Here is a 17,067-nt window from a genome sequence, read left to right as displayed (position 1 = left end):
ATATAAGTATTATTTATACTTATATACTATACCCTTGCCCATACATTTTACATATTCATGCAACGTTTGTTTATGGAGTTTATCCTTAAGGTCACTGTTCAATAGCAACAACCACAAATGCAAATCGATGAATCAACAAGCTTGGCCAGACAGAATTAGAGAGAAAATAAGGGGAAGGAGGGTGTGGTGCAGAAACTAGAAGAAGTGGATCTGTGGAGCAAATAGGCATTTACAAATCTGGACTGGAAGAAGAGTGCTAGAGGTTTGAGCTCATTCCTAAACTTCAGATCAGTTATCTCTAATTAATGCGAACCACACATATCTTACTACTGAGGCAGCACTACTGCTTGTTAAAATGACAAAAAAGTTATTTTACTGCCCTCAGAATTGTGGGAACCTTAGTTAAACTGCATCTGCTGTTACACCACCAGAGGCAGGTGTCATCATAGCCAACACTTGTTGGTAGTTTTAGTAAAGCAACCTCAACGGAAGCACTATGAAGCAACTCCTTGCTTTTCTTTTCTCAGTACAGAAGGGAACTCACTGAAGGGGAACCACAAGGAAGACATAGAGAGGCTGTGGTGACAGGTAGGTCTCCCATCTTAAAAGTCCTCCACACAGCTCTGTGATTAACAACTGCTCTTGGACTCCTTATGACAGTAGTGAGGATCCGCATGATTTGTCATCTCATTGCCTCTGTACAGAGAGTCCTACTGTTCATTCAAACAACAGCAGCACATCAGCTTGATGAATATCCTGTCTCAAGGAGGACAGGAGATCTGGATCAAGAAGGCGGAAAAGTCTCTGTGACAAGACAGTGACATCCACAGACATGCACTGGTCGTGTATTTACAATGTGGCCATAAAAAGAAGGATAATCCGGTCACTTCAGTATGCCCTAGATATTAGAAATGACTACTGATATGTCATAACTGATCATCAATCATCCTAGAAGTATTTACAACCCTCCATTTAGTGCTTCCATCATGTGTGATGTGTCCTTGGTATTTGGCCAACATCAGTAGAGCTTCTCTGTGTTTTAGTTTGGAAGGTGAACAGTTAATAATCAGCAGGGCTCCTGCAGAGTCAAAGCAGTGCATCCAGGTGGCTTCAGCGGAGAGCATTGATTCTCCCTTGGTGCTATTTGCCGTCTCTTCCATGAAATGTTTATTTTTAGCTTTATAGTTCCTGTTGCCCAGCACAAAGCCAACCTATAGGACATCTACAGCTTCATAAAGCTCCCTTTTTTCAAAGCTTTTCTTTACAGTTCTGCAGCATAAGGTCAAATCTTTGGCTTAGAGTGAAGAAACCTCTGTTTTTTTCTCCACAAATAGATATTTTAAAGCCTATCCAAACCTATGACAGCTATTGGCTCTTGTATCACATTGCTGCCAATCAATACAATTATAAATATCTGATGTTGAAGTAAACATCGACAAAGCCAGATGGTGGGAATGTCTTGGCACTGAGTGTGATGTTATAATAGTATGATTCAAGTTTGCCTTTTACACCTAATTAATCACTTTATTCCTGGAAGCCACTAATATTAGCAGCACAGTTAGCATCATACATCAGTAAAATGAAATGCATACAGCTGATTCGACTAAGCCTCAGAGACTTCAGCCATCGATCGTACTGTAAGAGAAGCCATCTGTAACTCAATTAAGTGGAATACGACAGAGGACAGTCAAATGTGACCCACTGATAAAGACCTGTTATTGACACATTGACAGCAGGATGAGAGAGGGAGGAAAAGAGAAAGAGAGAGCAATTGCCATCAGGTTCATGGCCACTTAAGACAGGTGGATCCCATCTTCTTATCCTCTGGATCAATACTACCCATTACTCATCTCAAACTGCAGATGAATAATTAAGCTTCCTACTGTTACGGTGACAGTCTCTCCTTGAGGAGAAGGGTAGAGGAAGGCCACAAAAGCCATCTTGAAAGTGACATCAGTGAATGGTCACCTCATCGAACGGGACAGAACGAACAGATTCAACAAGCACAGTTACTCGGCTGGACTAAGACAAATGGCTCCGTTAAGGAGTCCGCTGGCATGTAATGTTAAGTACGGCACATGAGAACAAATCTACAAGTGCTACTGCTAAAGGTCAACAAGGGAAATAAGATGTAATCACAGCACTATCAGCACAAGCTGTTTAATTATAGACATTCACGAATGCTGGTTGATGCACACTTGTATGCAGGACGTGTGTTTGTGCTCTTTAAATTTTGAATGAACAGAAGAAATTAAAGCGGCAGAACAAGGGTAAAAAAGAATCGACCGCGACGCCATCAAACTGAAAATAAAACTCCGGCGTACGGTTTAATCACCCACAATGCAACATCGGAGGAGCTACTGCTCCTCATTTTATAATGAAGAATGAAGCTCAGGTTTAGCATGACAGTTGCCATGGTGACTTTGTCGTTACTACCCTAATGGTATGTGTACTGTGTGCTGATTGTTTGCAGGCCTTAATATGGAGCCGCAGTAAGTCACATGTGAGAAAGTGACATTATTCTGTTCGTTTTGGGGTGACCCACAGTAGGTTTGCCGTCTCGTTGATTCTTCCCGCTGCTTCAGGCTTTGATGGTCTTTTCACTGACTCACCAACACATATGACACACATGAGGCAGCCAAGCAGAGAGACGCTCACCATGACACAGAACAACCAAAGTGGAGTGAGTGCTTGAGTCAGGATTGTGTAAAAGGAGGTCAAATGGGCCCATCAGTAATTCTTCTGTGGTAGGGACAGTAAAGCTGTAAGAGCTCTTTATGGACAAAACAACCTAAACACTTTGACTAACCTAGAGGTATCTTATATCTGTGTTTTAATTACACAAAAAATCCAAAAATATAAAAAAAAATGTTTAACTCATCAATGTGAAATTACAGGTTTTGAATGTCTGTGGGCCAGAAACAAATACGAATACTTATGAAGGTCGCATAGACTTAAACATGTAACAGACAGAAGTTGGTTTTGTGTGTGCCACATTTTTTTTTACTTATGGTTACATTTCAGCTTTCAGTACAGCAGAAAACAGAACAGTGACACAGTTTGTTACAATCTATCATAATTCTCAGGCTGTCGATAGTAGAACAAATATGACCCTCAGCGCAATTTAGCTGAAGGACCATCAGGTGACCGTTATGCGCAACTTTCACGAAAATCTGACGTATAGGAGCAGTGGTTCTTGTGAAGAAGTAAAAGCTCCCATAAAGAAATAAAAGAAATATTCATATCTTATTCATTTCCGTTTTTGTCAAAAATGAAAAAAATCTGTGGTGTTCAACTGATCAATAAGGCACTCATAAGAAGAAGTACTCTTAAGTATAAAATAAGTCAAATACAAAACCTCTTAAATAACCAGCATAACTGAAGTGCAACTTTTTTTTAAATTTAACATGTATTTAACCAGAAAGTAAAAGTCTGGATGTGCAACACAGGCTGTTTTTGTGGTGGCAGGAGATACAAGAGCTCCAAGAGAAAACTGGGAGATACAAGGAGAAAAAGCAAACTGTGTTCAAACTCTGACTCTCTTGCTGTGAGGCAACAATGCTCACTGCTGAGCTTTTCTTCAGACTGATTATATGAGGACATGTACAGTGTGAGCTTCATCTGGTGACCTGTGGCTTTGGCTCCTATAGTTTGACCACCATAAATGTCCTCACAGCTCATAAAATTAAAAAAATAAAAATAATGCCAACCCTGCTGAAAGTAGTGACCCAGCCGCTGGTTTTATGGGAAGAGCTAGTTGCGGCCAGGCAGTGGACTGCAACTCTATATAAAAAGAGTAATTTTAACAATGACACACTCTTGTTCTGTGTCGAATCTCCCTACCTTTCCCATTTACTGAAAGTGGACCAATAATGCTTTTCCTTATTTTCCTGTCATACGTTTACTGAAGCGCTACGCCCAGGAGGTCACTTGTTTTATCCCTAGCTCCCTCATTCTGTACGTCAACCTCGGGTAAGATAATGAACCCCAAATTGTATCTGTGAATGTGTGCATGAAAGGTAAAAAGTGGGTAAGTGTGGCTTGAAGTATAAAAGCATTTCGAGTGCCCAGAAAGACCAGAGAAGTACATTTAGTTGGAGGATGTGAAGTTGACAGTGCTTTATAAGCACCAGTCCGTTTACCATTTAATGCTATAAGGTTGGATGCTCTTATCAAATATTCAGATACTTTTCAGTTTTTATACTCTTGGATGTGTAAGATGTTAAAGAGAGGCAACATGGTTATCTCAGGCACACAATTCTGGCTGTGTGAACAGAAGCCCCGCCCACCTGCTATTCAAACCTTCTGTTTGCGAGGGACAGCCAATGCAAAGAAATTTGGTTTAGAGGGAGGGTGGACTTCAAGTTCTTTAAGACCACCCTCACTTTAAGTCAAGAGTTGCAATAAGACCCAGCATATGAAAAATAAGGAATTGGTACTGTAGTGGAGTCCAACAATGAAAATACAGAGCTGGAAATGAGTCCAATTTCACTTTAATCAAAAATCACAGAGTCCAACATGTAGGTTGAGCACATTCAATAACAATGCTTTGATCTAGGCCAACTACTTATCCATGAGTCCCCATCTACTCCACAACTATTCCCCACTATCCCCTCCTCCATCCCTTTAAAGCCCCCATCCACACGCCCCTTCAGTTTCATCATTTCTCCATCATCTATTGACTTATTCTGCTGCTCTCAGACGGGAAGTTGTTGAAAGAGCTCAAACAGTGGGCTCCCCCTCTCTTACCCAGCAGTGAATAATGAAATCAAAGTGGCTAATTGTCAGGAGGTTGTGAAGTTAAGATTACCACTAATGTGTGTGTGTGTGTGTGCAAGTCTTTGTGTGGGCATGCATGGCACAAACACACACCTGAGACTCTGTGTATGACTCATCTAATGTCCCTGAAGTTCTCCAAATGCCCACAGTGCTTCCTCTGAGCCCAGCAGAGACCCATTAAACCTGCAGACTGCTGATACGGAGTGACCATGGTCTCCACCATTACAAGCCTACACCTTCCTCACATCTGAGTCATGCCATGCCTGCATCACACTATGATTATTCTAAGCAGAATATAGGACTTACAAAGTATGTAAAACACAAGATTTTCTGTAGGTATTTTTACACCGCATTTTACTAGGGAAAGTCATTTATGGCTGCCTGTGTTTAAACGACACTTTACATCCAAGAGCTTGCTCTCTTCTGCCAAATTAAAAACATTCCCAGAGTTAAGACCACGAGTCTGGTCTACATGACAGATTGCCAATGTTATTATACGTCATCCTGAGGGAAGATTAGGTGTATAATGACCATCCAACAGTTGAGACATTTCACAGAAAACCACAATTGTTGTCAGCGTGCTGAGCAATCATTTTGACAACACTAAAATTACTGATATTGCTCTTCCGGGCACCATGCACAAAAATTTGGCTTCACTCTCTGCCCATTCTGACATACTATAAATAAACTAATTGCAATCCATCTATTGGGACCAAATTAATTGAATAACAGACTCATCAAATGACCAACTGACTATGCCATTCACAAGGCCCTAAAGATTCAATGCACTACCCAGCAAATCATGTTGTAAAAGTAAATCTACGGTTAATACCTGAATAGATCTCAGTTTGTTTTATTGTTTGTTTTTTTTAACCATCTAAATCCAAAACAGTTTCACATCTATCTGACTGCTCATTTTGTTGGCCAGAATAACTAGATAACCAATTCTGACAACTTCCTTTTTTCGCCACAAATCTGGTATCCAGACAGTCCTTCCCCTCACCACTCTCTAGTGTCACTATACAAAATATAATGAAAGCGCTGCTATGCCAGTTCTGCTGAGAGCACTTCAATAGACTGAAAGAGGGAGAGGGATGTTCAGGCCAAAAAAAATGACCTAAACATGACTCAACATGAAAAAATGATTCCAATTCCTGTTGTACATGCAAGCCTTTCTGTTTGGGACACTGGTTACGATTTGACTAAATTAATCCGTTATATCCTGACATATTGGAAGAGGTCTAAGGAAGACAACTGGAGGGGAGTTTTATACAGTATATTTGCCTGTGTTAAACAAACTCCAAAGAAACTGAAGATGAACAACTGTTGGTAGTAAACAAGCTCTACAATTTCCAGATCAGTTTCCTGCTTCCTGGTTCCATCTACTGGAGCTGACAATAGTTATTGTAGGTGGAGCCCCAGCTTGTGCTTCTCACGTCCTTACCAACGTTCAAATTAAGCAACCAGTTTTAACAGATATGAATTTGTATGCAGATTTTGTTTTGCACCACTGCCTAGTTAGCTGATTGTTAAAGCTGTCAGAATCTGTTCACTTCCTCTTGATGCTCATGTCCAAAATCAAAATCAGGTATAAATGGAGCTAAGCAGCTTAAAATGCTGCTTGTAAACACAAAGTCCAACTACTGTTTACGTTTTTGCATATAGTAAACTAATCACGTGTCAGAAAAAAATAAACAATGTATATCCCCTTTTGATTCTGTTGAAGAAAAGGTCATTTTTCCTATAGCGATATCCTCCCCTGATAGCATCCATATCCAAACTGTAACGCCATTAGGTGTCAGGTGTGGAAAAAGCATACAGGTGTGTATCCGGACCCGTATTCCAGCTGGTTGTGTTGGTAAAGGAAGGCTACTATCAGTTGGCTAATGTTAGAAATTTTTTACTAACGCTCGTTTGCTGTACAGATTGGTGATAGGATCTCAAAAATCCAACAATTTCTTAGAAAAAAACCCCCCATTATTGTACAATAATTAAACAGCACATAAACAAATCAACTTTATCAAAAGAAGTATATAATGGTGAGGTCGGTAGTTGTTAGAAGTGGTCCAATGGGGTGGAACCCCAACTTGTAACCATGTAGACATCAAAAAATCTGATGTGGTGCATGAAAATTACTGTGGTCATAAACCACAACCTGTTTTTAATTTTAGTTTCATTTTACTTTCAATATATTAATATAGCCATTATTATATTCAGTTTCAAACATACTGCGAGCACAGTATGATACAATTTAAAGTAAAACACGAGAGGCATAAACTGAGGCTAAGCATTGTGCAAAGTGTCCCAGAGTACTGAGTGATTTTTTACTTAACATACTCAGTGCACTTTTACCTCATCATGCACCTAAATATGCACTAGGACTTGGCCCTGTCTGAATGCTTTCTTTTTCTTTTCTTTTTTTTTACATATGCCTCTAGGTCCCAGAATAAATGAGAGTTTACTTTACAAAGCTATCATATCAAACAGAAATGATGGCTAAGGGAGCAAACGTAAAACCCGAGTATGCAATAAAAGGGGCCAGGAGCTAGTCAGGACGCCTAATGGGTCTATGAGGAACTCAGGCAAGATCCAAAATAGCAATCCAACTGGAGCATCCATCTCCATGGTGTGATAAAGCTAGTGTGTCTGGAGAAAAACACTTGTGGCCTGCGCTTTTTCTGTTCTTCGTTTCATTTGACTTTGAGTGACCGTCCTCACGGGCAGTCTGTGGAAAGACAGTCCCCACCCCATCGATAGCGACTCACTTGTGTGCTACTCTTTGTCTGTCTCTGTCTGTATCTTTCTGTCTCCTCATCCATCTCTGTTGTTTCCAGAGACTTCAAACACTTTTTTAATTGGATGCAAGTCAGCCAATAGCTGGACTTGGCTGAATGAACTGGTGTTATCAGTGTCTAGGCAGATGGGAGCTGCACAGGTGATTTCTCAAAACTAAAAAAAAAGAAAAAAAAAGGGGGGGCAGAAAGAAGCCTGTGTGAGACGTAAAGGAAGGGGGAAGGAAGAAAGAGAAGAAGGAAGGAGGAAGAGGGAGGGCGACTGTATTGATAAAGTGGCACAAACGGAAACTCCTTTTTCCTGTCAGTGCTGTGCGATAGATTATAAACTTATCTGATGGACAGCGAAATACGGAAACATCGCCGTCCCTCCCTCAGTGTGGGAGATAGGTTTAAGATAAAGCCGCTTCTCAATCACTGGGACTGGCAGTCATGTGTCTCTCACAGTGTCGGCGACATTTGGTTATATCCCCGAGAACACTGTAGGTTACCACTCGCTATGAAACTACAGGACCCAGTGATAGAGGAAGACTGCTCGCTGCATCCATCACTTTAGCAATAATTTAGTGGGTGGGCAGCATTTGATTAAGATATAAATCCTTCAAATATCTCCCTATTTTTCTTCAATGTCAGCATTTCTGTCCATGTTGCTGACTCTTTGTTGCCCCCCTGTTTATATGAAGGGGCCATGACACAGTGCCCTAGCTCTGACAAATATCCTGTCATAACCGTTAAGCCTGTTCGAGCCCCGGTGAGGTAAACAAGGCCCTTGTCAATCAGCAGGTCTCAGATGACTGACAGGTTAGGCCAGCCGGTAGAGGTGGAGGCGGTGTTGGTGCTGGGAAATCACACTGGAGCCTACAGCACTGATGGGAACAATAACAGTGGGGTTAGGGTAGAGGAATGACAGTAAGGAGTCCCTCCCTAGCTCCCTTTTCCCTTTCCTTCCTCTCTTCATCTCCTCCTCAGTCCTCAGCAGAGAGGCAGACGGCCGGAGCCACAGCAATCCCACTTCCACGGAGAGAAAGGCGAGGAAAGGCAGTCTGACTGCAGCTGGATTTGAGGGTCATTTGAAGAACACAACAAGGCAAAGCACACACAGTTCCATTTCAGTTCATGCCAGGGAACCAGAGTCCTCTCTCCCTCTCCCCGTATTACCTCACCAACCCCCCTACCCCCTCCTTTCTCCTACACAACAGCTAAATCAATAGAAATGACAAGGCAGTCGGAAGGTCATTTGTGAGCACAGCGAGCGCTGTGGTGGAATGCTCGCCGATTCGCGGCGGACAGAACAAGTGGAAAAACAAATGCACATCCTGCCAGCGCTCCTGCCTGCCTGTCCTGCTCTAGTTCAGCTGGAGGAAAGAACAGAGCTCTGCTTTCTATACATCTACGTGCAAAATGGAGCTGAGGCTTTTACTGCTGTACAGGGAGTCTTTAACAGAGAATGTATTGTTTCCATAAGATTTCTATCAGTAACCCCGCTCGTCTGTTTACACACACTATGTATACTACACACACACACACACACACACACTGCCCTCTTTATGTAAACAGTTTGAGGATGAGATACACGTGCTAGGCTGGCAAAATACACAAAATGCTTATCGCCTTCACTAATGAGCTACGAAGCATAGTCGGACACTGTGCCTTCACCATACACAAGCACAACCACTACAGCTTGAATATTGTTGGAGATAGTCAGAGCTACATAATCCACCAGCAGGAGACACACTGAAGCAGCAGCAGCAGCAGCAAAGGAGCAGAGCAGAAAGGCATCAAAAACACACAACGGCATTAATACAGGAGGAGCGGAGAGTTGCTTGTGTGTTACTCACAGAATATTCGATGGTCCCTTTGGGTCTCTGGAACGACATGCGCCTCCCATCCTTCTTTTCTGGAGTCTTCTTCTGGCCAGTATCTGAAAGCAAACGAGGCAAGGTGCGCATTACATTCATGTTCCTCTCTCCCCAGCTTGTCACAAGCTGCCGTTTCCCAGCCCCGTGGGTAGACAGCTCATTCGTCAACAGTGAGCGAGCCAGCCAGCCAGCCAGCAATGTGAGCTGTGAGCGCCCGGACCACTTTCGCTCTCTCTATCTCTCCCGTTCTCGCTCTGCTGCTACCCTCCTGCTTTTCCTCTCTCTCTCTCTCTCTCTATCGCACTGTCCTCTCCTTGATCTGCCTCCCCTCCCTCTCTCGCTCCCTTCTCCTCTTGGCCCGCCGTGCAGCGCAATGACAGGGGCTGAAAATCTTGCCCAACTCCCCCCGTTGCCTCTCACAGCAGACGGAGACCAGACTGACCTCCATCAGGGCACCGCCGATGTGATTGCGAGCCCAAGAGGAGGAGAAGGAGGTGGATTCAGATGGGAAGCGGGGCGTGCTAAGGCTGGAGAAAGAAGGAAAAAAAAGGAAAAAGGGGGCTGAACTGGAGTGTGGATGGAGGGGAAGGGAGGGTTCGATGCTACATGTTGGTTGGGTAATGGAAGGATGTTCCATGGAACAGTGACAGCTAAAGAGGAAGAAGTGTAGTGTTTGGGGGGTGGGGGTTAAAAATGACATTTACAGCGTCTCTACTCTTCCTGGAAGGACCTGGCAGGTATGTAAAGGAAGTAGAAGGCAGAGCAAATTTAAGGTGGATGGCAGAGGATAACAGGAGGGCAATTGCGGCTACTGAGGTTTTAGTCAGAGAACATGAAAAATGCATGATATGGGAAAAGATGGGTAGGCTAGGGTGGTGCAGAAGATAAAGGGACAAAGGGTTAATGGGGACAGGAGAAGGTGGAGTTAGACAGTTGGAGAAGGGTCGGGGTGGGGATGGGATAAGACAGAAGGATAAAAGCAAGAAGGGTGGATGGAATACTGAAAATCAGTAGATGAAAGACAAAAGATAGGATGGAGATGAAAGAAGGATGCTCTTGGGAATGAAGATGATGTTGAAAAGAGGCCAATGTTGCTCTTTGACTTTAGCAAGTCGACCACTGAGCTTCAGGAATATACAAGCTTTTATTTATTCAGGGGTAGGGTGTGGGCCAAAAGAAGAGATGATTGGAGGAGGCTATTGGATTTATATAAAATATTTATGATGCACATATGTTGACCCGATACCCTCAGACACCTCTCTCTTAAGTCTTTGTTTTGTAGATGCTGCACATGGCTAATCAGCCTCGTTATTCGTTCCCTTCTCATCAGGCATCTGAGATAGCTCAAAACATGAGTCATACACCAGTGTTGCTATTTCTGGGGCTTAGGAGTGCCTGGCAGTGAGTGAGAGGGGAGGGGGGAAAACAGAGCTGCTTCAGGTGTACAGCAACGATGATGTGGCTTACGCTTCTGAAAAAATATACAATACAGTCATAATCAGAGATGTCAGACAGGCAGCTAATGTTGCCTAACCCAAGCCATCCCTCATATATACTCACTTCTAATCCTGTCCATCCCACCCTCCGTCTTTCCATACAACCGTCTCCAAACCACACATCATAGCAGGTCTACTATTGATAGTATAAGCTATAAGCAGTTCCTGTCTGCAATCTATACAAGGCGTACAGAGAACTATCACTGAATTCTTTGCATAATAAAGAAGAGAATAGTACTGTTCTAAAACAAGCTCTGCAAACTTTTTTTTTATTATCACTAAGTGCACTGATTGCTGGTAATGTTACATTAATTTTGCGGCACCATCATGAGTATTTTATTGTCGAGGTAGGAAAATAAAATACTGGTTTTCATTTTCTTCTAGAAATTGATTTTTAGACCAATATCTGTGGAATTACCTGCTGTAATTTTACATTTTTTCTTATACACTACCATTACCTTTATTATTATTACCCCTCAGCCGTGAAAGACTGATGGGGTATTGTTATCACCCTGCTGTGTGGGCGGACAGTGTGGACATGGTTGTGAATATGATAACTCAAGAAAGAAGCCATCTAGGATTCATAATTCATAATATGACACTAAAAATCTTGGATTAGTTGTCAGTGACCTTGATCTCAAAGTCAAGGTCAGAGGTCAAATTAGGTAACCTAGAACCTTCAAATTAATACCATACTAGGAGGGCGAAGGGTAGCACTGGCGGCTCCACAGTATTTTCATTATTAGCTTGCTAATGAATGGATCATCGTGCTGCTGTAACTTATGTTTCTTGTGACAAGGTCTCCCAAATCAATTCATTCATGTTGGGTTTGGGTCAGTGGTCCAATGGTCTGTTATGGAACCACTAAAGACCACGAGCAGCTCTTATGAAATTCAATAAATGAATTTAAAGGCCTGAAACCTATATAGCCTTTCCTAAGGAAACCACCCAAAAAGCATAGAACAATTTAGCATTTTATCAATTCCTACCCTAGTGACCATCATGTCACCCCTCATTATAAGTTCATCAGTTAAAAGGACTTCAAGCTGGGAATCACTGTGGTAGACTATGTCTCTGCTGGCTCACACATCACACTTAAATTACTAGTGGAATTTTCAGACAGGTCCATCCAAGATATCTGCAATGAAACCAATTCATTCAATATAAAAGCCACTCTCTCTGAAACACTATGAGGTTTGATTTAATCAACTCTGTCCTGCAAAATTGCAACACATGATAACCTGTGTAGCACTTTGAAATTCTTGGAAAGCAAGTTGTTTTGATCAAAAACATACTGACCTGCCAAACTGCGAACGTGCGCCAAATCAATTATCCTCCATCTAAATGAAAACCTTTGATGGATGATTGCTTTCAGCAGGAAAACACAATCTGGAGCTGCTGATTGTGGATGATGGGGTTTGTGGTGCTTTTTAGAGGCGACCTGTCATAACTGTGATTTCATCCTCTCCCTGTTATGAATGAATAATCCACTGTGTCGCTGTTTAATTGCTGGTCATGGCAGCATGGCAGACTGAAACCCAATACGCGACTCAGTAAGTAGACAGCAGAGGTGTTGATCTGCTTTGTTAGCTGGTCCAAGCTGAGTGGGCTAACAACACAAGAAAGCAGTGACGATGCCTCAGACTTCCAAATTTTGGAGAGTGCCAGGAGTGGGAGAACATGAACTAGCAATGAGGACCAAAACAGACACGCGGTGAAAGAAAATAGCAGCTCTGCATTAGCAGCTGCAGGGGTGTTGGCACATGGGGAGCCGGTGATTGCTCTAAAATTAAACTTCACCCTGGATCATGGCACAAGAAATGGGCATTTTATTCACACTCCAGACACCCAGCAGAGCACAGAGCCAGGGCATCTTCAATAACAAAGGCTCTGGTTTCATTCCACTCCACAGGAAACCGGCAGCATCTGCTGTTTCAGTATAAGCTCTGCTTCAATACAAGGAATCTCCTCTAGTCCACAAATCACAGCTAGTTTATGCCGTGTGATCCAACAGAATCTCGAGATGTGTTGGAATGTTGCTCTTCAATAAAAATAAATAAATAAATAAAGTTTCTGTTGTCAATACCAAAAACTGTAAAGCACTTCCCAACATGTACTGGGACAGTGGGATAATGTGCACAAGCAGGAGCACTGGGTGCATGAGGCCATAATGGAACGGTGTGAAGAAATGATTGGCGCAATTATAGATCAAGCACGGACACGGTTTGACAAAACATTCAAGGAGATGTAAACCGAGGTCACCTTTTATCTAATTTGTGGTTCAACCAAGTAAAACAACCGTTACCACAATGTCAGCTTTCTTTACTGCTGTCGTTTCCCCATAAGGAACATTTTACTTGGCTCATTAATTGGCTGAATTATAATAACACTGGGTCAGCTGTGCGAGAGAGGCTGCGAGACCGGCTCAGACACTGAAAGGAGCTGCCGTGTGTCGGGAAAAACAAAGGCCGTCTCTCACTAATGGAAACAGTCACAAGAGCTCACGCCTTTCTGAGCAACTCAGCCAAAGAAAAACAAAACAGCGACCACATCCTGGACGCTGCCTCGTGGCTACACAACACTGCAAGGCGCAGCAAAGCAAGTATCACTAAGAAGAAACATCAAGTAATAAAGTCATTGCAATTCACTAATGAAATGGTACACTACAATAAAAGCGTACCAAGTCAGGCTTTTACAGGACATAAAGAAATAACCATATTATTAATTAATTTAGGCATCTGTAAATAATTTAAGTAATATGTAAGTAATTTTAACTACTGCATTGTATTTTACAGAAAAGAAGAAATAATGAAATTGTAAGTAACTCGTATTTTACAGGGAAATGAGACACAAATTTTACTGCAGTATACGCAAAAACAAACAACGTTTCCCTATCTTACGTCAGAAGCACACTGTACTTTTCAGGGTGCGGGTGTAGGTGGTAGTGGCTTAACCTTGCCTAACTTCTAGGTATTTTGCAGGGAAGGAGACACTCTTTTTCTGCACACTGCTTTTGAAATTTGTGTTTTAACAGTGATTGGTAAAGAAAAAATAATTTAGCTCAACTTGGCTCAATCATTATAAGATCATAGGCCTGCAAATTTTTATGCTATTTATTTTTTTCTTGCAAGTTGGTAAGGGAGACGGATTTACATGTATTATTTTTTGGTAAAGCATAAGGATTATTAAGTAATCCATCATGCACATCAACGTGATGAATATTAAATAAAGATGTAAAAAGGTAGGATTAATCCACTCCATAATACAGCCTGCTCCCTGAAAAGTGCAGCATATTTACAATAATACAGGGAAAATATTGTTAGTTTTCTGTAAAATTACCAGTAAATTGCACACTACTTAAAATTACTTATGTATTACTTACATTTAATTACAGTATAATCACTTCCTTGTTTTCTGTAAAAACCTTACTTGTTGTTATTGTAGTGTACCTCCCTTAAAGTATTTAAGATAAATATGAGTACAGTGTAATGGGGGTGATCGTGGCTCAAGAGTTGGCAGTTCGTCTTGTAATCGGAAGGTTGCCGGTTCGAGCCCCGGCTCGGACAGTCTCGGTCGTTGTGTCCTTGGGCAAGACACTTCACCTACTGCCTACTGGTGATGGCCAGAGGGGCCGATGGCGCGATATGGCAGCCTCGCTTCTGTGGCTACAACTGTAGCTTGCCTCCACCAGTGTGTGAATGTGAGAGTGAATAAATAGTGGAATTGTAAAGCGCTTTGCGGGTCTCGAAAAGCGCTATATAAATGCAATCCATTATTATTATTATTATTAATTGGATAAGAGATTAAGAAAATAGATGAACATTTTAACCTATATCTTTTGAAGTTACATTTCTCTTCTTAATTGCAGTCAATTAAAAATAATATTAAAAGACTGCAAAGGTTTTAGTCCACAACACATACACAGCTGAGTACTTAATATCTCTTACAAGGACATCCTTGTAAGAGGTAGTGAAACACACAGATATCTTTTTATAATGGTCATGAATGTGTCATCTTGGTGATTGAGCTATAACCAAGGGAGAAAAAAAGGAAAGAATGAAAGGTTTCCCTGTGAAGTACATCGCTGAGAATCTTGTGTGCTTAACAAACCCGAATGCAGCCATGCGATGGCAAGGCAATCTGAATGATTCTGGAGACGAGCTAAATGCAAATGCTACTGTATTTGACTCTAAAAACAAACTGCGTTCTGCACCCGCGCAATCTGCTGAGCATGAATCACAGCAGCTAAATATATGGTCCCCTTCATTTTAGTACACAGCCATGACAAACTGAAGCAGGCAGGGAATAGGAGAGTCAACAATTCTCTGACTAACATTCCCTCATGGTCTGTAGAATACACAAGCAGCCAATTTCCCCTTGCTCCCTTGTTTTCCCTGCCTGCTGGCTATATACTGCTCTCCCCAGATGTTATTTTTAGACAACCTCCTAAACAGTAAGGGAGGACAGAGCTCTGCGATACAGCCACACTACACAGGTGCTACACAGGACCGATTAACAAAGGTGTAGACTTTCATTACAAAGTTTGTGACAGAGGAAGCATGGAAACACTAGCTTACACTGGCTTGTAACACACTGCACCGTCAGGGCAGTCATCAAGACTTGTTTAATGTTGTTTAATGTTAATAATCAGCATTAAAGATGAACTGTGTGGCTTTAATGCATTTGTGTTTTGTACTATCACTCATGTATTTGTTTAGTTTTATGTATTTCAAAATGGTCATCTAATAAGTCAGCTATAAATACTACAGTGTGTGGCATTGGCTAATGCTACAGCTAGGGCTGTGCAATATGAGCAAAATCTCATATCCCGATATAAGACATTTATCCTCCAGACAACGATATATATCACAAAAACTTTACATTTTCTGTAAATTCTGTGAATCTTGGGCAACTCAACTTGTGTGAAGTGTTTTCAGCTGGGCTGGAGTCGAACGTTTTGACTGATGCATGAAACCATACATTTTTAGACATAAGTTGTAACGGCCGCCATTTTTTTGCAAGTATTTATTACATGGCGTGCTGCTGGGAAAAGCCTGTTCTAACATTTGAGTCTAAGGTTTATTTTTAGCATGTGACGGCCCTTTTTTGCTTCTCATCTGTAAACTCTCTTCACTCTTTCACGTGATTCTTGTGTAAGTGGTAGAAGAGGTTTGCCGTGTTTAAGTCTGAAGTGGGGACTGGTTTCCTGCATAATTTGCACAGTACAGTTGACTGGTCTGGTTTATTTTGAAAAATCTCAACAGGATCTTGAGCTTTATTGTGAAAGGTTTATGTGGAAAATAAACAAGCAGACGGCAGAGCCATATGCTGGGTTTACCGTCATTGTTGCTAACGACAACGTGTAAAAACAGTCGCTTGTCCGTCTGTAGTGTGGTTATTTTAAATATAAGAGAGAACTTTAACAAATTAATATAGCCACTACAGAGACCATCAAAACTATGAAAAAATATTGCCATAAACAGTTTATTTTGCGACACCATGAAAGAAACGATAGCGTAATATGAAACGATAGACATTCTCATATTGTCATCCAATATATATATATATGTATATATATATATATATATAGCTATATATAGTTCTAGCTACAGCTACCTTTACAAAGAAAATTGATCAAATTAAATAACAGTAAATGACTGACAGCCAATTACCAATGGTGTCTCTTTACACTGTTGTATTGTTGTAAATCACTGTTTGGGTTTTGGATTTCAATCAATTGTTACATTTAAAATCACAATGCTGTGATATATAATAAATAAATAGAATGTTTCGGTTAGATACGATAAGGTTGGATATCGAGTATAATGGGTACCGTGTTAGGAATGAAAGGTTGCCACATGGTTTGATGGAAATGAAAATTATCAACCTACAGAGCTGACAGTTAAATTCAAAGACACCATGAAAATCAAAGCGAATAAAACAATGTGGCATGTTAGTCCAATTTGCTGAAGTTTCATTGCAACAACTCAAAACTATACCTGCATCCAATACTGTGGCTGTTGCATTCGCTCTGATAGAAACAGTGGGCAGAGCTGGGGAAATCTCAGACATCAATAGGCATTAAATAAGGTTTGACACATCTGTTTGTATTAAAGGGAATGAATGATATCGACAGCCCTC

General features: G+C 41.4%; 1 protein-coding gene across 4 annotated transcripts in view; it reads right to left on the bottom strand.

Annotated features, from left to right (window-relative positions):
• The window catches only part of oxr1a (oxidation resistance 1a), a 169,768-nt gene that overhangs the window by 39,428 nt on the left and 113,273 nt on the right, over positions 1-17,067 (bottom strand). For all 4 annotated transcript variants that reach the window (XM_063487689.1, XM_063487690.1, XM_063487691.1 and 1 more), the window contains one exon: positions 9,410-9,492. In XM_063487689.1, the coding sequence (XP_063343759.1) occupies positions 9,410-9,492 (83 nt within the window). The remainder of the gene's footprint in view (positions 1-9,409; positions 9,493-17,067) is intronic.

The sequence above is a fragment of the Pelmatolapia mariae genome, linkage group LG10_11 (genome assembly GCF_036321145.2).
Source record: "Pelmatolapia mariae isolate MD_Pm_ZW linkage group LG10_11, Pm_UMD_F_2, whole genome shotgun sequence".
In the NCBI taxonomy this organism is placed as follows: domain Eukaryota; kingdom Metazoa; phylum Chordata; class Actinopteri; order Cichliformes; family Cichlidae; genus Pelmatolapia; species Pelmatolapia mariae.
The sequence above is the reverse complement of the archived record's forward strand: the minus strand, read 5'-3'. Positions and strand labels throughout refer to the sequence as shown.